The 22,149-nt window shown below is 30.4% G+C and overlaps 1 protein-coding gene and 1 long non-coding RNA gene across 2 annotated transcripts in view; both read right to left on the minus strand.

Moving 5' to 3' along the window:
• Positions 1-22,149, minus strand: part of LOC136979447 (uncharacterized) — a 218,886-nt gene that overhangs the window by 99,226 nt on the left and 97,511 nt on the right. The gene's annotated exons all lie outside the window — the stretch shown is intronic.
• Positions 7,516-22,149, minus strand: part of LOC136979319 (V-type proton ATPase subunit S1-like) — a 30,693-nt gene continuing 16,059 nt past the window's right edge. The window contains exons 3-9 of the mRNA XM_067275266.1: positions 18,264-18,323; positions 17,178-17,394; positions 15,249-15,334; positions 13,718-13,956; positions 12,568-12,621; positions 8,486-8,693; positions 7,516-8,414 (exon numbers count right to left, since the gene is read on the minus strand). Coding sequence (XP_067131367.1) covers positions 8,205-8,414; positions 8,486-8,693; positions 12,568-12,621; positions 13,718-13,956; positions 15,249-15,334; positions 17,178-17,394; positions 18,264-18,323 — 1,074 coding nt within the window. The 3' untranslated portion in view covers positions 7,516-8,204. The remainder of the gene's footprint in view (positions 8,415-8,485; positions 8,694-12,567; positions 12,622-13,717; positions 13,957-15,248; positions 15,335-17,177; positions 17,395-18,263; positions 18,324-22,149) is intronic.

Consider the following 22,149-nt stretch of genomic DNA (forward strand, 5'->3'; position numbering starts at 1 on the left):
CCAGAAACAACACAACATATAACTTCTGGTTGCAAGCTCTTAATGCAAACAGACTATTTACATAGGCATAATCAAATAGCAAATATAATACACCAAGAGCTTGCACACAAACACAATTATTAAACATCCAGGTACCATACTACAAATATACTCCACAGGCAGTATTAGAAAATGACACACAAAATATACAACAGAGCCAAACTGAGATAAAACAATCCATCACAATAGACCTGACAACTTTGACAAATTCAGTAAGATAATTTATAACAGACATCTCTGTTCCAAACTCAACATAAAACAATGCTTTCACTGAAAAAGTCAGCAAGTACACTCCACTTGCTCAAGAAATAAGACAGATATAGAGGATGGATAAGGTATTTATTGTACCTCTTTTCTTCTGGTATTATACCACATACACTATACAAAAGTCTAGCAACATAACCTTAATAAAAACACGTATGGCACTACAGAAAGCTGCAATATTGAACACACATCAAGTTGTTAAGTTTTTAGATGTTGACACTTATGCCAATATCATAGCTTAATGTTAAACTTTTTGGGTAACTATGCCTTGTTTGACTTTAGTCTGGTTGGCACCAGTATCAGCCAAGCATGCTATTCACAACATAATTTTCACCTATGTTAATATTTTAAACATTAAAATATGTCCTCTTAATTGATTCTTCTATAAATCTTTCCTCTGGTAGTTTTCTGCAAGAGTGCTTCCCAATCTAATTTTTCAATAAATGTCATGGCTATATTTTTAGGTAGTGGGACATTCAAGTCATGTATTTACTTAGTCCATAGCCTAATTTCCTTTTCCTTGTTAGTTCTCAATTATTGTTATATTCCAGTTATTTTAGGGGTTATCACACACAGACTTGAGACCATTATTTTTTTTATAAAACTATCCAATATAATAAACAACATTCAACTCACATCTAAAAGTGCCAAAATGCATTTTAGATGTTGGAGTTGCATGCTGTATATTATTGGGTAGTTTTATAATAAAATAATGGTCTCAAGTCTGTGATAACCCCTAAAATAACTGCAGGGCTTAAAGTGACCTCTCTTTTTTAGCTTTTTTTCATAGCTCCTCTCTTTTTTAGCTTTTTCTGAGAAAAACGCACTTTTTTATCTTTTTTCACTTCCCATGTGAAATTTTTTTTTTCAAAAATGCACTCAGGAGCGAAATAGCAACCAGCACTTCCCCATATGCCTTATGGACCGTGCGTGACATGTTAAGGCACTGTGGTATACACATGTAGTGTACTACATTTATATAGACTAACAAAACGAGGAGCTTCCCAAAGCTTGATACTCTGCACATGCTGTAGGAATTTGCACGTGGGTTCTCCTTGCTTGTATCCTTGTGAAATACCGATCTCCGCAGCACTTCGATATAATCACACTGCATTAAGTCAAGTACACTTCTAGTTCGGCGTTAAGAGTGATTTTTATACAGCATTATCTTTAGCATTTGTATTTATTTAAGTGCAGTGGACAAAAGAAAGAAATAGATTTTATTTAATACTAACAGTAGAAACTCATGTTTTAGCAACAGAAAATCGTATAGAACCCAATACTTTCTGAAGTAAGTTGCTAAGCAAACTTCTTCTCAACCGCCTGCTATTCTTTAGTTTAAACGATGACATTTACTCGTTTTTGACTACCGTAGAAAAACCGAAAAAATAATTGTTGAACGATAATAAATTTGATTTCTACTGTTATTATTAAATAAAACGTTGTAGGACACTCGTTTCAAAGCTTGTATCTTTCTAGCACTCTGTAAAATTAAAGATCGAGCGAATCTCGTGCCAGGAAATACAAGATTTTAAACTAATATCCTAAATATTAACAACTTCTGTAGAGAGAATCTTTAGACAAAGACAAAAGTTTGGTTTTAAGTGGGTGCTTATATATTTGGCATGCACCATGGTTTTCTGCATTCTAACGGTGTCCTTCATTTTCCATTTCGACAAACTATAAAACTCTTCATGCACGTGCGCATTCGAACAGCTGCGGTCAATCCGGCACCAAATTAAAAAATTAATTTGTAAATATTTAGCGTCGAAAAACCGCTATTTTCACTTTAATCTAGCTTTTCGATATGCTTCTAGTCGAACTCAGTCAAAAAATTAATTTAATTATAATTTATTGAAGATTTTAATATTTTAATATTAGAAAGTAATTAGCATAAATTACGTGGTGTCATGTCTCATCTTCGCTCCCATTCAAGTTTATTGTCCTATACATGCGCCGATGTTCGTTTTTACTTCTGCTGGGGTTTTATTTCAACTTCGACCGTTTGGTTACGCAAAGTGGGGAGATGGGCGTCACGTGATCGCGTACCTGACTTTTTACAAGTTTCCTTACCCCGAAAGAAACTTATATTTTTTCTCGATTTTAATTATTATTAACTAACTTTTTTGATGGATTCTTATATCCTTGTATTATCTAAAGTTGCAGATATCAATGCGTAAAACTTTATTTAAAAAATTGTTTTTCTTATATTTTAAAATTCAAAAATAAATTAAATATCGGAAATGCTAAACTATAAGTACAGTGTGTTTTACATTATCATTGCGAACAGATACAGCCAATTATTTTATAAACGTATTTATTATTTTAATTTTTATAAATTATTTAATTTGATGCAACGTGATCAATTAATTACTGTGGCGCGTTAACATGGGCGTAACCAGGAAGGGGCATGGGTGGGCACGCCCCCCAGTTAACCTGGTGCCCCTCCCCAGAAAATTCTTCTTCTTATTCAATTTAATATGGAGATTATAGCCTTTGCGGCTCTTTCTCCGACCGACGTTGCCAGTTGCTAAGCGAAACGGCTAGTGAGGCTAATGTAGCGCTCCAGCGCCGCCACGTGTTGACTAGGAGTGATGGAGGCCGGTGGCCAGTAGATAGATGTCAGCGTGCGCACCAGAGACATTTTTAGGGTCATCGTGTTGCCTAGGTCCTTGTGGGTTATAGTGTATTTGGGGCAATGTAGCCAATAATGAAGTGTAGTTTCCGCTGCGCCACAATGGGGGCACCCCGGGGAGTTGTGTAGATGCCGTGAGTAAAGGAAAGCATGTAACGGGGCCGTCTCGGTCCAGAGCCGGGCCAAAAGCGTCTCCGCGTGGCGAGATGACGCGCAACTGTACCTGCAGGGGGCGAAAGGGCGTAGGTGGTCCTGGCCTTTGTTGCGGAGCACCGCTGACCAGGAATCCGTCAGGGTGCCGATGGTGGTGTCCTGCAAAGCCCGGGTGAGGTCGCGTGGCGTGAGGGGTTTCCAGATGTAGCCACAGAGCGGGTCCCCAGAAAATTACAGCCTCTAGGCCCCCCATACAAACTCTGGCTACACCAACGCGCGTTAATTAATATGGAGGCGAGACTCGATTCAATTACTTTTTCATTTCAGACGTTAATTACAGTGTTATTTTAATGTAATTTTATACATAATGTATGTTTATTATAATTAATAAATCTATATAAGAATAATATCTGTGTCTAATAAAACAAAACGATTATAAAAATAAAAAGCGTGCGTTCCATCTCGATCTTTTGTAAGCGAAATTTTATGATTTTAATTTTTAAAAAATGAGATTTTTATTTATAATTTCTGTAATTTGTTCTATAAGAGCAAAAAACTAAACTTATCAAATATCAACTCTCTGTAAATAATTTCATCATTTACTTATTAATGTCAGATTTGTTAAATTTCATGGGATTGTATTATTTTTCAACTTCAGGGTAGTAGAAAGCTTTGTATATTTTCTCCCATAAAAGTAATAGACTCTGCCGGTTCCCCACTGTGAAGGACAACAAACTGCTAAATGTTTAATTACATTGTTTTCATAAACTCTCTTCTCTGTCAGTTGTGGGTCGAATGACTAACAAATTGTTTTATTGTATTCAGGGGAATAGATTTGTGAGACTAGTATTACCAGTAATGAAATCGTAATTTGTAATTTTATTTTTAATCATTTAAAAAATATTGATAAAATTACCAAATAAATGATTGGGTCACAATTACTAGTGGTATTGCTATATAACAGACATGGGCAAATGCGACTCCGAGAGCCGCATGCGGTCTCGGAGTCGCATTTTTGAGTTTTATGTGGCTCTTGCTGAAAGTGTTAATTTCTGCCTTTTATTATTATTTTTACAGTTTTATTTCCACAATTTTGTGAAAATATGTTTATTAAAAAAATTCAATATTTGTTTTATATTATATAATAAAATAAAGGTACAGAACTGCAGTACAGAGTAAAAAAGTACAGAACTGCGGCTCCCATGCATTTTGCAAAACCTACATTTCGGCTCCCATGCATTTTGCAAAACCTACATTTCGGCTCCCACTGAACTTTTGCTTGCCCACCCCTGCTATATAATGAACATGCAACCCACTGATTCTGCCAGTTGTTTTTTTCTTCTTTAATTACATTTTTTTTATGAAGAAATCAAAAAATGTACCTTGAAATAAATGGCATTTGAAATTTGGCATGTTATATGGAAACACATTCTGGTAGTTATGTTACTATTCCATTTGCTTTGCTGTGTAATGGTGGGAATTCTGTACGGGGCACATGAAAACTTAATGTGGGCCTGTTCTGGCTTAATGCAGTCTTACTGGTCACTTTTCTGGAGTATAAACTCAGCCTAACTATTTTCATATTTAATCTTATCAGTCCACTTAATAATCAATCTAATATCATACGCAATGTTATTGATACAAAATATGTGCGCGTTTGTGTTTTTTTAATAATGCTTGTTTTCGTTCATTTTAAGACTATTAGCTTTTTGAGCTTTTTTTCAGTGTGAACTCTCTTTTCTCACTTTTTATTATTGCCATGACTGCTTTAAGCCCTGTAACTGGAATATAACAGTAATTGAAAACTAATTAATAAAAAAGGAGATAAGAAAGTTGGTAGACATATAGCATTTCCTTTCCCTCCTTTCATTCTTATATTATTGTCATTACACTACAGTATCAATGGGCAAAAGAAACTGATAGCTTAATTACCAGCAACTAATTATTTTATTTTTTCATGTTAAGAAGGATAATATTTGATGTTTTAACTCATTAGATATTGTTAAAACAGTATTTACTTTTTAATTCAGTAGCTATGGTTAAACACTATTTCAACTGTTTATCTTTAAAAACATACAACAACTTATTTTTTGTTTTGTCATGAACTTATGAGAAATACTTTCTAGCAGTTGAAGATTCAAAGCTAAGTCTAAACTTAACAATGTATAAGAAAGTATTTTACCATATTATGAGTGGTCTAAAGCAACCGTTACAACACGTCCTTGCTGACATTTCATGGTATATCACCTCAAAAACGGCTATTTACAGTTGCAAGAGCCCCAATTTTGAATTGTGCTAGGAGCAACATGAACTTGCAGATGATGTCATGATAAGGATTACATTCATTTGAATGCTTCAACACATTTCTATCACATGACACCTTCAACATGTTCATGTTGCTATACACACAATTTGACAATTGAGACCAAAGGTCCAGGGGTCTTGTCTTTATTGTAATATCAAAGTTTTGGTATCCAATAGCAATAGAAAGTTTACAATGCATATTCAAACATGCTCAACTCTTGCTGCTGACTGATGCAATTTTGTCATGACTTTTGTTACAATATGTCAATGACATGCATAATTTTGTATCATTTGGATGTAAGAAACACTTTAGAGATTCTATTTTATTGCTTTATTTTGTACTTTCCTGGGATATATTTAATTATAATGGTTTCTCATCATTTAAGTCCTTGGATAGGTGCCAGTGACTCAATTTTGCATGTCCTGACTGACTGACACTGATTCATCATCACCCAGAGCAAACCACTGAACCTAGAGGTGAAATTTGGTACACCGTTAGGGTACGTTATGAAAATGCACATTAAGAAGGGATTTTTCGAAATTCCCCCCGCGGGGGAGTGGGAAAAGATTAAGGTTTAACCTGAAGAATGGTTTCTACTGTACTATTTTAGATACGATTTTTTGTTTTTAACTACGTTTAGTCTTCATTGAGCACTTAGGTGTATTAAATTGATAACATTTCAGACATTGTTATAAATATTTTTATATATTTTGATTTTTTAACTAAATGTTCAAACTGTTTTAAGTTCAAATTTGTTATTGCACATTAGTTCGATTATAGAACGATTACAAACGCTCCAGAAAATTAATCAGGATGAAAACATTTGTTTGAAGCAGTATATGATTCTTAGCAATAAGGGGTGTGCTTTATATAACCATTACTATGGTTGTTGAAGATTACCATTGAGAGTAATAACTTAATTTCCAAATATACAATATTTATCAAATCATCCAAATCGTTTGCCCAAGCATAGAAGAAAAAGTATTCAGGAAGCAATGCTGGGCTCATTTGCTAGTCACTTATAATTCTATAAAGATTGCTCAAAATAAAAAATTTCAGTTCTTAATTTGTTTACAATAGTGACATACTTTATGAAAAAAATGAATTGGCATATTTTGTGCAACTTCTTTTTTCAATGGCAGCAGCTAAAACAACAACACTAAATTTTGTGACCATGTTCAGTAATGTATTCATATTTATTGAACTATTAACTTAAATTATTCAAATTGGTTCTAAATAAATAAAGTTTGAGCTATGTTAAAAAAAGCTGTTTTTTTGTAAAATTATTTTTATATTATTGCTGGGCAGTACACTTTTTTTATAGGAACAATATCCATTTCCCTTCTTAATCCATAGTTCTATTATGGCTGTTTTGCAGTTGGAAAATAGAGTTAATGAAAACATTAAAATTTCAATTACTTTTGAATGAATATTTTACATGCACATAATCTATTTTCAAAGAGAGCAATATAAAATCTCTGTATACTCGTGTGTGTGTGTGTGTGTGTGTGTGTGTGTGTATGTATATATATACTAAAATCATACTTTTTGTATTATTTTCTTCTTTTTTTCAGAATATTGTTTAAGGAATGAGTATTTTTTTGTTCTAATAACACACTTCTAATAAATTTTTTATATGGCATCACTGTAAATGTAAGAAAAATCAACTTTCTACTACAAAAAGAAAACTGATAGAGGTTCTTCTTAAGGTATGGCACCATAGCCCATTGATAAGAATAAGGAATACTTTTTATACATTTTTTTTTTATCATATAGAAGCACTAATGGCTGTTAAGGGTGGTCTTGCAAAACACTAATTTTAATTTTTTAAATTTTATTACATTAAAATTTTTATATGCAAAAAATTACTTTTTATTTCAAAATACAAATAAACATAAGTACTTTAAATAATTATCAACAATTGCATTACTATTGATTTATTACATCAAAAACTAAAATTATCAATTTTTTGCATGGGTCTAATAATTTGGCAAGGTATTGTATATACACATGTACACACACACACACACAAGTTTAATATAAATTAGCACAATTACTGAATGACTATTAATAATTTTAAAGTCTCATAGTTCACATCCAGCTACAAATGATAAGACAGTTTCAGTTTCCTTAATGTTCATTTATTGTCTTAGTCCATTGTTAGTACAAAAATGAAAGAAAATGGATATGAGTGAACATTTATAAACAATACAGAAGGAGACTTGCAATTACTGCACTATAAGTAGTTTTACTTTAAAACTTAACAATATTTTACAATGTAAAAGAAAGTATTCTGGAAGAAAAAAAAATACAGCTATTAATGATTTTAAATTAATTTGCTTCAGTTGTTTAATACTATTGAATAGTAATGAGTTTTTTTTCTTTCATCAAACTATTCATTGTACAGATGTCAATCTTAATGCTTGCTGTACAAGATCAATTTCCTAACTGATTAGAGGAAGCATTTTATTTATGAAGTACTCGTAATAATTTCAATCATACTCAGAAGAAATATTTCTAAAATAAAGAATGGAAATTAAATAATAAATATTTCATTTTAAATACAAACATGAAATTATTTTATATACACACAAAATAAATTCACAACACTTCAAAAGATAATCTGGACTAGCATGTGAAGATGTACTCTTTCACTATACACTGTTACTGACATCAAATAATGCATTAGGCTATTCTGTAGGATCTGTATACATATGTACACTTATTTAATTTCTGTTTAAATTATATCCTATGAATTATGTGCATGAATTTTTTAAGGAATGTAATAGATATTTTTTTATTTAAACATTAATCCGTAGTTGGTACGGAAAGAGGTTTTCCTTTGGGATCATCAAATCTGTCCATAGTGTGTATGCTGAAAAGCATGTAGATGCCAAAGGCCAAGATGGCAGTGAGAAGAACAACGACCATAAAGCCCATCCATATTGGAATGGTAAAAAATGTCACGCAATCAAAGCTTTCTGCAAAATTGTCACTCCCAATTTTAAACGGCTGTATCTGTAAAATAGATTTCAAGAATTTTTATTTATCTTTCAAATACTGTACATCTATAAAATTGTTATACTCACTTGAAAAAAATCAAAAGTGATATTGCCAGAAATAGCCGTTACATTACGTATTTTGAAAATTGTGTTATAACAACTGTAAGAAAACTTGCGTGGAGCATCTACTTTGGAAAATACCAAGCTTATGTTATCCTCTTTTATTTCTTTAGAAGAAAAAGAAAAGGATGCCTCTTCCAAAAACCAGTCTGCACTTTTAGTATTGAATATTAATCTGAAAAATTTTAAGTGAACACAAACAGTTAAAATCATTTACATATTATTATAAACAAAAAAAAAATTTAAAATAATTATATTCATTAAGACTATTTAAAAAATGAACAGAGAACTCCATTCATTTAGCCGAAATCCATATATCCTAATTTTTAAAAAATTTTCACTTAAAAATATTGATTTTTTTAATGATAAATTCATCTCAGCACGAATAATAGGATACATTTTGTACAGGGTTGGTAAAAAGTAGCAAAAAAAAAAAAAAATTTGAATAATTTGACTATCATCTAATGATGGCGCAAAGAGGTTATTTACTTAATTTATATATTTTGATAGACCAAGGTTTGAGGTTTTTTATCAAGGTGTTTTTATTCATCAAAATGGCTCCAGTAAGGACTGTCTACACTACTGAAGACAGGATTATGATCGTCCAGGCTTTCTATAAAAATGGTAGATCAGCCACAGTGGCACTAAGAAGACTTACATGCCAATTTGGTTTGCACACAACTTTAACCCAATTGATAATTACAAGGTAAAATTTAGAATTTTGTTTTCATGAAAAAATGAAAATTTTTTAATGTTCTTTCAATCTGTTCACAAAATTTGAATGCACAGGAAACTTGATGATATGCTCGATGACAAGGCTTCATTGACCAGAAGATCAGTCTCTGTCATCAGAATGTACAGACTATCAGTGACTTTTACAAACAATTGCCATATTGCAAGAGCTTCATGAAAACTTAACATTTCTGGGACAACTTTCCATCAAATTCTTCACCAGAAATAGGATACACATTTCCATACAAAATTCAAATATAGTAACCACTGACCCAAAAGAATTTCAACAAAAAATTTGACTTCCTTCATTAATGAAATTTTGATGCTCATCTGGGAACACAAAATCAATTTGAAATATAAATATAAAATCAATTATTAAAACCAATGGGATCGGTGGTAATATTAACACACTAAAAATAAAAAATTTTTAGTTAAATAACAAGTAAAAATTATACTCTTTCCATTTCCGACTTCGAGGATTCTATGAGCCAAAACAAGACAAACATGTTGTTCCTTGCTATTTGTTTGTCTTGTTTTGGCTCATAGAATCCTCGAAGTCGGAAATGGAAAGAGTATAATTTTTACTTGTTATTTAACTAAAAATTTTTTATTTTTAGTGTGTTAATTTGAAATATATTAATTTTTCTGATGAAGCCTATTTGAACTTAATGGCTATGTTAACAGACAGAACTTTCAATACAGTGATACCTCGACTTATGTGAACCTGGAGTTATGCGATTTTCGAATATCGTCGATTCGTCTTTTGTTTGAGCGCCACGCAAGTCTTGATTACTCACTCCCACCACACACTATTGTTCAGCTTACGTGTTCAGTCGCGCAGAATCGACGCATAGCTACAATTTATTTTGTGTTATTTATTTCTGTGTTTGTTATATCTACGGAGACTTGAGCGACTGTTCAATTGAAAAGGGGTTACAAATTTTAGAAAATATAGACTCCAACGAAGAGCGCACTTCTACAAAATGAGAAATTAAAAAATTATTAGCATGCTATAAGGAAATTTTGCGGGAGAAAAACAATCTTTGAGCAGTCATACGAATTTGTTCGATTTTATGAAGTCTTCTACATCAAAATAACTTTGATTTATGATTTTAATAATATAATTTGTTATATGTATTATCTAAGATTTTATTAAACATTTTTTACTAAATTATTGTTTTCTTTAGTCTCCGGCCCCAATTAAAAATAATTTGTATGTATTTGTGCGCGAAATTATACTCCGACTTACGTGATTATCGCTTGGTCCCACCTATTGCGTAAGTTCGGGGTATTACTGTACTTTCAAAACCCTACTTATTCTTAGTGCACCCTCTGCACCCACAAAAAGTTAGTGTTTGAGGAACAATTTCATACCATGGAACATTGGCCCAGATTTCTTGATGAAAACAGTTGTGAGAATCAAACAAGTTAAAGGAAGACAACCAGATGAATGACCTCACCATAAACTAGTATATATAAACTTTGACTTGAGAGAGTGTCAACTTACGATTGATGATATTGACACCTTATGATAGTTGATACTGACACCTTATGACACTTTTCCCTCGACTTTGTCATCTCTACAGAATTTGTACCTTTGAATATGACAAAGAATGGCCAATTTTAGTCAGTTATCATCCATTCTTCTAACCATTTGGAGTAGTGTTTGTGTGTCTTCCTATCTAGTCAGAATTTACAATTGTGTGCGTCATCTACATTTCTGCTTGAAGTAAGATACATCATCTGACTTTGAAGCTCTACACATTAAGAACTGTTTCTCTGTGCTTTTCATCATGGGAAATTTTGTCAGAATTCTTAAGGTAAACAAAATTTGTAAACTCTGTAATGATAGTATTTTCTTAACTGCAAATACTATGTCTTACTTAACTGTATAAACTTCTGTAGTCTAATAAATGTTTAAGTGTAGTTAACTGTGTTGAGTGACTCCTTCCAACTGAATCTCATCAATCCCTACTCCATCCTCTTACCCCTAGTTTCATATATGAAATCATGTTATTGCCATCCACAAAAATATGCTCCGAGTAGTAAGCAGAATCTACTTGGTGTCAGAAATTTCCAAGTGTAATCACTTTCATTCAGCAATGAGAAGGCTAAAGACCATATAAAATGCTACAGTGGTATCAATTAGATCTACTGGTGACCTTACACAATTGATAGAGTTGTTTATCACCAACAAATATTTAAGAAATTTCTTCCAAGTGCTAGAAGACAATCAATGGTCAGTAACTATTGGTTTCAGCAAGATGGCAGCATTGCATATAGAACTCAGGACAATTTTTATCTAATGTCTTTGGAGATCAAATAATTTGAATTCAAAGGCAGAGACCAGTGGTGGACTGGATTGGTCTAATCATTTATCCAATTTCAACCTGTGATTTATTTCTTTGGGATATCTCAAAGACCGGGTGTGCAAAGATGGTGTGCCTAGTATGGATGAACTTAAAAGAATGCATCAGAAATGAAATCCAGGCCATTCCTGATAAAATTTGGTACTGCTCAATAACGGCCTTTGAAACTAACTTCATCACTTAGTTGCTAGTGAAGGCAAACACTTAAAAAAATAGTTTGCAATAAATCTCATCATTCCTTGTCAATGTTTAATCAATAAAAAATGTTTATATCTTCTGGTTAATTAATAATAGATTTTTTACTTTTCATGCTCCTTTTGGCCAACCCTGTATTTTTGTTCTCTTTAGTCCAAGACAAGACATCTTGAATTAATATTTAACATTCTAATTTTTCCCTAATATAAAATAAAAATTTATTTAAACAATAAGTAAAAGATTTCAGCTAATCTGCAGGTGTACAGTGCTAAACTGCTTGAATTCCTATAACATTTTTTGAAATACAAAAAAAAAAAATAAATTCTACAAAAGTTTAAATTAGTTGTTTTCTTATGCAAAAAATTTAAAAGGTTTTAATATAAGTAATATTAAGAATGCCCTTTCAATTCTTAAATCTAATAGCAAATCCAGAAACTCAGTTTATACAATAAACAAATACTGAAAAATGAAATTTGATTTTCCCTTCTTTTTTAACAACTTCAAAAATTCAAACAGAATAGAATTTGTTCCCAAGGACTTGAATTTAAAACAACACAAATAAATAAAAGTGGCTGGTAATTTAATTATTAGATTTTTATTAAAGTTAAAATATTTCAAAAAAACTATTTTTTGTTTTTTCTTTATTAATAATTTTATTCCCAATTTAACAATATTTTAAAATGCCTTCTTTTATGATAAGGCAAGAATCTTTTTCAAATGACTTACACGAAGATATAATGAAATATAACTTACTTTAAGCCTGCAGAAGTAAGGCTTGTTCCAGTTGTATCCATTTTAATATCAAACCTGAAATAATTGTTGTTGTTATTATGGCAAAATAATATCTCATAAAACAATTTATAAAAAAGTCTTTAAATTGTATCTAAACAATGTTTGAAGTTCTTTCATTATTGAATTTAAATTAAAAAATTTTTTCACTTAAAATATATATTTATTTTCAACAATATTAGGAACAGAAAATAAATTTTAAAATAACAATTTAACTGATAATATATTATAAGGAATGTAGAAAACCAATGAAAACTGAATTTTCTGATTAACTTCTAAAACCCAAGATTAGGGACAATTCTATGCATGAATGAAGTGCTTACTTAGCACATGGTTAGAGCACTAAAAATTGAAAGACACAGTAAAAATAAAATTTTAACCAATATGAAGGATATCAATAGTTAGCAGAGAACATTATAATTCTTTGACCCAGAGTAAAAATGATTATTTACTTTTAATTTAACTGTTTATGATTGTTTTCTATCATACATTAGTTCTTCTTAACCTATTCTGTTGCCTGCACCCCATGTTTTTTTAAAATGGACTTAAAATAAAAAGCTTAATTTTCTTTTTTCAAGTGATAGAATCATCCCATTTTTTCACATGCATTTTATTCTAATTCTAAATACAACTAAGCCATAAAGAAAAACATTGTGTTCATTCAGTAATTAGATCATACATTTAGATCTGGTTATAGATTTACAATAAAAAAAAGAAATGCAATAATTATACATTTAAATTTGACATCAGTATATTTACTGTATATCAAGATCTTATTTTAAAAAGACTTGATTCTCAATAGAAAAGTATAAAAAAGAGATTTTAAAAATTCTATCAATCAAAGGATAAAAAATTTTATTTTCCAGATAAGGGTGTCTCATATTCCAGGTTGAGAACTATTGCCATAGATCACAACTTAATGAGGATCAATAAACACAAAATATACAATTGTATGACATTCAACTGTTAACCGGTTTCACATTCATTGAATAGTACTTTAGATGATATTTGTTTTTATTACAAACAGTGTGTAAAACATATATTACTATTTATTTAATGTAACTAAATATTTATGTATATATTTTTATATTATAATGATATTCTTCATACTTACTCCACTGATTTGTTTTCAGGTTTACAATCAGGATTTCCTACTGTAATTTTTGTAGTTGAATTAACAAGATCTTCCTCACTCCCTGAATTATTATACACAAGTCTCCAATATACACTTTTTGTATATAATAAGCCACATTCAGAAAAATTTAGAAATGATGTATTGTTATTAACAGCTGCCTCATTGTCATTAACAGCTAATAAATGTCTGGAAATTCTGGATTCATCAGTTGCTTTATCCTATAAAATTTAAATTTAATATAAATAAATTTGTAAACAAAAAAATAATTTTTTATAAATTTTACATAATTATATCCCATTTTACTTATAAAACATATATTTATATTATACATCAAAGTTATACATTGATCATTTTACATAAATGATTTTGTTAATAATGTCTGTCTAGTTAGAACTATGAATGTAATAAGCCTACTTGATTAATCCTAAAATCCTAATTACTCTAAACATTTGTAGGTTATTTTATTCTTACAAATCCATATTATTTATAATATATAAGGATAAATATATTGGTTTTGTAGTGCCTATTTTTTTTTAAAAAAAAAACATTACTTTCTTTTAAATATCTAACAAATGCAACTTCTCAAAGATGGCCTTTAAGCAGAAGTAGAACAAGCTAAAATTATTAATGTTGCATTGAGATAAATTATTTATGTCTAATTCTCAAAGCCAAATTAATAATGTATTTTAATGAAGTTATCATTAATTTATCTCTCACAATAAATGATATTGTTCTGTCAGAATGACGGCATTTTAGTTTCCACTTGTCTTAAAGTAATTTGTGTAAGAACCTTGTCATTGGATCATATACAGGAATGCTCCTGTTTTGTATTTAAATAAAATCATCAAATAGAAAGCATAATTTATGCATGATCAATTGTGTAATTTAAATATTTATAACTTTTGAATATGCTTACATAACTTGTATAAATCTCCCATTGAGTAGAAACAAGACTCAACTCTACTTTTATAGTCACAAAGTAATATTTGCTTTCCATTAAAGAATTTCATATAGATATTTGATCTATTTTTACTTTCCTAGCTCTGTTATATGTAACAGAAGGAAAGTATGATAAGTAAAAAAAGTAACCCCCTAAGACTTTTACATTTTTTGACTCAAGACCTTGAGAAATGCAAAAAATTCAGGTATTTTTCTGTATGTAAATGTGAATGAGTGAGAGAGTGGGAACACAATTTTGTTCACACTCTTTGAAGCTTAATAATTTCCATGCTTTTTGTTGAAAATTTCTGAAATTTTGCAGGGCAATTTGTATGTTAGGGAATCGAGGCTATTAAATTTTGGTGGTTAAAGGTCGATAGGATGGGAAAACAAACATAGGAAAAAATTTTTTGAGCTTTTTTGAGGAAAAATTTGAAACCAGCATTATTGACAATTGGTGTACCAACAGAAAATGAGAACAGTCTGTATATGAAATAATGAGTTAAATACAAAATGTAACTATTTTTATATTTATGTAAAAAATAAAACTATTTTGATAAACAACACTTACCCAAGAAGGGTTATATCCTGTAAGTAAGTAAGTTACAGATTTTTTAAGCTTTTTCAAAGAAGTTTCCACTTTCTTCATTAAATCATCTAAAAAATAAAATTAACTTAATTGAAAACAAATATAATAATGGTAGCAAATAATCAAGTTTAGTTAAAAGACTAGAAATTTATAAATTAAGAAACATCCTCTCGTTCAATTATAAGATCACTGACGTTTAAATACTTTTAAAAATTTTTTGAGGTCACAACTTCCTGTCACAGTTGAGATACTGAAATGGAATGCATTCAAATTTAAATTTTAACCTGAAGAGGCCATACCTGAATGACAGAAGTTGAGGGATCATGAATGTGGATATATATGGTTCATTGGTTGAAGGATGACTCATTTTTGGTGTAATAAAACTGTTTATTGAACAAGATATGTTCTTTTTGGGTGCAATACCTGATTAAAGCCATATGTTTAAAATACAGTAGAGATTTGTTTATCCGAACACCAGTTATCTGAAACATCGGTTATCCGAATGCTTTCCAGTCGGACTGTGTCGTGCTGAATCAAACTTTTTTGATACTAGATTTACTTCTAAAGTATAATTTTTATGTTTTTATATTTTTCGATATATTTATTTTGTTTGTACAAAAAAAAGAAATAATTTTTAACGATATAATAGACTCGATTATTATTATAAAAATTTTCGTTAGGCTTAAAATAGACAAAAATTCAACATGAAGTGACATGCAATGGAGAAAAATTCAACATCGGACAGGTTAATATATTTTTTTGTACATAATCTGTTATCCGAACAACCCCAGTCCCCAATTGATTCAGATAAATGACTCTCTACTGTACCAAGAATTATTTTAAGTGCCCAAGTCTGGGAAGAAATTTGATCACTCTTCAGAGAAAGTTTGGGAGAATAGACAATTCACAGAAAGTTTGTTAAGACTGTGACACACTAGGCAATTTCTCGCCTGGAAGACATGTTTCCAAGTAACAAAAACCTGTTAACATTTGCTGATATTCAGACACATGAGGAGACAAGTTGACAGAGTCAAATGATTGGCATTTCTACCTGGTAACTGTAAATTTTCACTAATGGTGCAAAAGCATGTATCTTTGAGTACCTTGTAATATTCTTTAATAGTGTGGTTATATTGTAAATTGGTTCTTACAATTGAATCAATTAAATCAAACATCATGTCCTGTCAACTGTCCTTCATTTTTATTTTGGTATTGTAAACAAGAGCTGTACTCATGTGATAAATCTACGCACACTCATTGGCTACAGCGAGTGATAGGGAGACTTTTTGTGTCCCAAAGTTAAAGCTGTTTGATTCCCCAACAGTTATCCACTACTACATAAACAGTATACAGTATAAACAGTATACTTCCAAGTTCAGTAAAACCCCACTTAACATGGGAGATATGTTCCTAGACAACAAAGCGTTAAACAAAACAGGCATAAAAACACTCGAGTTTTATGTTCCCCTATAATCAACTTTGGCTTTACTTTTATGTTATACTTTCTAAATTTTTATTTTATATTTTCTTAACCTTATATTTTTCCATAATTTATTTATTTATTTAATTCGTGCAGTTTTAAATTTGTGTATAGAATAGTTTAAATGTAAAATATGAAATGCAATATTCTATTTTTAGATTGATTTTTTAAATTTAGTTCAAAATCTAAAGATGGCCTATGGAAATAGGTTGAAAATGTTTGTTGAATAAAGTATTCTTAGTGAACCTCAGTTAATGTAATAAGATTGCAAACTTAAAGTATAGTAAATAAATCTATCAAAATTTCATAATCTTACAATTAACTAAATATAAAAATTTTACTAAATTCAATAATAAATACAAAAATCATACAATTATTTTTAAAATTATCTATCAACCAATTATATGTAAAATCAAAAAAATGATACTAACCTAATTTATTTAGGACAATAGTCCGACTTATCACATCATTATCTGATGAATGTAAGATGATAATGTCATTCTTTTCTGCAGCAGATACAATATCATCAACAAAACTTTCATTTAAATACAGCTGTTTAATTTTATAATTTTTATTTAATTTAAATAAACTTTGAGTTGGATTTACAACTGAAGGAATTATTAATGATGATTCTTTGTCAAATGTGCTCTGGAAAAAAAAAATTCTTCACTCAAAACAAATATAAAAATTTATTTTAGAGTAGGATTTATATTTAAGATAAATAAAATGAAAATTTTTTTGTATTGTCTCAGGCTTTTAGTTTTTCAGTCATTATAGAATACAACATAGGGAAATTATAGCAATAAACCAAATTTTGACCCCTTACTTTTTTGCATTTCTTGATTCCAGGAGCCTAAACATGTAAAAAAAAACCGTTTAAAAATTTTGTGCAGGAATTTATTCTACATTATACCTCAGCACTGGATAAACCAAAACTTTTGAAACTTAGCAGGTTATTTCTATATGTGGGGCATTGATGTTATTAAATGTTGATGGTTAAAGGTCAAAGGATGGGAAAATAGAGGAGAGATCTTGTGTCATACCTCTTAATTAAATGGGGTCAGACTTAATAAAACTTTTATTCATTATTATTTTGTCATTTACAATCTCCTAAGAACTCATGTCTACCCTCAAAATTAAGCCTTTTACCTTTTTATAATTATTAATATGAAAATTAATTATAAAATAAAATTGCATAACAGATGGTGCCATACAATTTTAACTTTGGCATAATATGCCTTAGTGCTTTTTAAACTTACATATATTTTTAAATAGAAATTTTAATCATAATTCAACAAAATTACTTTTTTAAGCTTTGTAATTATAATATGTAAAAATTATACATTTTTTCTCATCTTTTTAAAAATTTATTACCTTTTAATATCCTTTAAAGATAATTTTACAATTACTTTTCATGAAAAACTTTAGTATTATTAAAAGATATTTCCTATTTATATAATTAGATTTCTATCATATTAAAAAGTAAAATGAAAATAGCATTTAATTATAAAAATTACCTTTAAGTAGCGAAAGTTGTTATCTTTTTCTTGTGAATGAATGAAATCTTCAAGACTTAACTAAAAATTAATTTTTTTTTTATTAATAAAATCTTTAAAAATATTTATTAAATACTAGAATTTGAAAATATGTTATACAAATAAGAATTATTGTATACAATATATATGTTATAACATAATAACCATAATCATAATAAGTACAATAACTAATCTATAATTTCAATCATATAAAAAGAAAAACTATATATAATTTTTTAACTATCATTTATGTACACTAGAAGAAATTAATCTTCAATAATAAATAAACAAGTTTGAAATATTTTCATTTTTATCTTGATGATTTGAAAAATAAGTATGTGCTACTAAATTTTATAGACAAAACAGTGAAATATTAACAAGTAGTGTTTTTTTTTATACTTGTGAGATATATGCATTTATATATATTTGGATAACATTTGAATAATTATATTAAAGTTTAAAGCTGAAAAGGATAATTCAGTATATGTCTTCACTAATCTAAGGTTTTCATTACTTCTCCAGTAATTATTATTAAATAACAATTGCATAAATGAGTATCATTAAAATAATTAGTTTTTCTTTTTTAAAAAAATAAAAAATATAAACTAGAATTGTCTGTATAAAAACTACAGTAAATTTTTATTTGACTTGAATTTTCTAAATTTTTAAATTTATTTAGCTATCTTAAAAGAAATCAAACAAAAATAAGAATATATTTCTTTGTATTTCAATAATTTTCAATACGTCTATCATTTAAAATTATATGATTGTTAATGGTATTGGAATTTTGAAATAAATGTGTGATATTAGAAAAATTAAAAATCAGCAACATTTTAGGAAAATTTCCTTTAGAATTATTCAAAGTTTTAACTGAATTTGCTCAATCTGCCATATATATGTCAAAATGACTAAGGATCAAATACAGGTGCTCCCCTACTTATGAACAAGGGACCTATTCTGAGTAGTATCGTTAAGCTAATGAATATGATAAAAACCAGTTTCTATCAGAACTATGTGATTCGCGTTTAATCAACTTTGAAAATGCTATTCCGAGCCGTACATTTTGTTTTTGGTTCTGTTAGCCACATGCAATAACTAAGCTTTTGTTATCGATCACTCTCGAGCTGCCGTTAGAATTGTAACAAAAGTGAAAAAAACATGGCGTCTTTTGTTGTAAGAATGATTTTACTTCACGAGTAATTGAAGATGGTTTATTAACTCTCTCTCCAGAGAGTTAATAAACCATGTTGTTGTATTGCTTAAAAATAATTACCTTAACTGTTTATGAATATTGTATGAATAATGTAATTGCTTTTTTGTTAAAATTTAAAGTAAGTAGCTACAGCATGAACATTATTTCTGAAATAGGTTTCATTTGCATATGTATAAATTAAAATAGTCATATATTTATATATTTACTAGCTGACCTGGCCACGCGTAGTTGTGGCTCAAAATGTATCTATTTTAAATGTATAACACTTCCCCCGTGGAGGGAATTTCAAAAAATCCTTTCTTAGTGTACATTCTCCTGACGTACCCTATTAAAACACAATCAAAAACGCATCTAAAATAGTAAAGTTCAAATACCAAGTCGGGTTGCCAATTCACAAACGTTTATATTGACAAAACAAAATACAGCAAATAAATACAGAGTAACATTCAATGACACCAAATAAAACATTTACAGCCTAGATATCCACATATGCACTAAATCCAGGTTACATCTGACAATAATTCTGTAACAGGCCCGTTGGAAGAGCACCTTGCGGCTTCCACTTACGAACGTATCAATCGTAGCACCCTTTAGTCAAGAAACAGTACCTTACAGTCCAACTGAGTCCACACTTATCGGTATTCTATACGGGGGCCACTTCTCCAAGTTCAAGCAAGGCAAAATCCTCCTTCCCACTGAAAGCTCTCTCTTATATACTTGGCGACATTCAAATTCTCCACCAATCCGCGTCTGACGTCTCCAAATCATCTGACCAACGTCCAGTTACCGTCAGTCAATCGTCGATCGTAGATTTCAAACAAACAGCGGTTTCTTAACGGATCTTCTCCAACGACCGCTTTCCAACAGACTTTGTAACGGCTATAGATTTGAATTACAAAATTTCCGTTATGACACAAACAAAAGTGGGAATCACGCGTCTGGGCGATTCCATCCACGACAAAAATAGTATAAATAGAAGTAGAGTTCTTCACAGTAAGCCTTAATCCTGTCCTTCTCCCCCAAGGGGGAATATCGAAAAATCCCTTTTTAGTGTATATTCTGTTGATGTAACCTATTAAAACGCAATTAAAAATGCAAAAAACTGCATGTAAAATAGTATAAATAGAAGCTGAGTTCTTCACGGTAAGCCTTAATCCTGTTCATCTCCCCCCAGTGGGGGGAATTTTGACATGTATATTATATAAAAACATGTGCATATTCGAATGCAACATTGTGTCAAAATTTCAAAGGAATCGGTAGGAACAAACGAACGTTATATTTTATTTATATAAATAGATAGAAAATGATCTGCTTTAGTCCATTCTCACAGAAAAGCATAATGCCTCACAGAAAAGCAAACTTAGGTCATTGGAGTTAGTGCCATCTGTTGGACATAAAAGCCTTAATCCACATATAAAGATATTTTTGGAAGGGGAGAAATTGTGGTCTTCACATATGCCAGAGACCTTCGCAGGAGTGTATTAAACAACTTCCCAAAGTTTCATGGAAATCAGATAAATGGTGTAGTAATGCATGAAGGACAGACAAACAGACAGACATACATTCGTTTATATATATATATTCAAAGCTATCTGTTACTTTTTGCCATCTTTCTGGATCTTTTTGTGAGCCGACTCCATCGGAATTCAGACGGTCAGCTATTTCTTGCCACAATTTCTGGCGATCTTTTACGGTAAAGAAAGCATCTAACTTCCCTGAGATTAATTTAGGGTTGTCTTCCATAAAATTAACAAGCATCTCAAACTGGTGACTTGTAGTGCGCTGGCTTCATTGTCCTTTCTTTGACATTTTCAAACAAAACTATTTCACTAGCACTGGTACACGACAATGCTAAAACCACATGCTTCGCTTACAAAATGGCAGGTTGCAGTTATGTGACAAAAATACAATGTTAACTAAACTGTGATTGGTTAAAGCGTAATAGCTATTGATAGAATGGAACCCAGATGCATCTCAACCGACTACTTGTAGTGAAACCCACTTAACGTGGAGCACAGAATAGCAATTTGTCTAAGGTTCGTTAACTGCCTTTCACTAAGGGGACTTATCGAATGTCCCATGTATCACTCTCATTGAGTTATTGGAAGAGCTCAGATTCCTGAGGTCTTGAAAGTCAAAAACTAATCTAGAAAGTACTGTACATTTGTACACAGAATAACCATGTATTTTTAAGTATTTGATCCTTCAATGTACTTAACAGAATACATTATGCTCACTTCTCTGCTTGCTACTGCTTAGTAGTGGGTGTTTCAAATGCATTTTTTTTCACATAACACACTTAGTTTTATAACATTCAGGGGACCTATTCTGAGTAGTATCGTTAAGCTAACGAATACGATAAAAACCAGTTCCTATCAGAACCACATGATTCGCGTTTAATCAACTGTAAAAATGCTATTCCGAGCCGTACGTTTCGTTTTCGGTGCCAATAGCCACGTACGATAACTAAGCTTTTGTTATCAGTCACTCTCGAGCTGCCGCCAGGAACATAACGAAAGTGAAAACAACATGGCGTGTTTTCGAGCAAGAATGATTTTACTTCACGAGCAATTGGAGAGAGGGGACAGCAGTAACACCGATTAAATTTAATACTCTTTTTTCAACTTCAGTTAATTTTTGATTAACTGAAGGCCC

The sequence above is a fragment of the Centruroides vittatus genome, unplaced genomic scaffold, assembly GCF_030686945.1.
Source record: "Centruroides vittatus isolate TY-2023 unplaced genomic scaffold, ASM3068694v2 contig_1154, whole genome shotgun sequence".
Classification (NCBI taxonomy): domain Eukaryota; kingdom Metazoa; phylum Arthropoda; class Arachnida; order Scorpiones; family Buthidae; genus Centruroides; species Centruroides vittatus.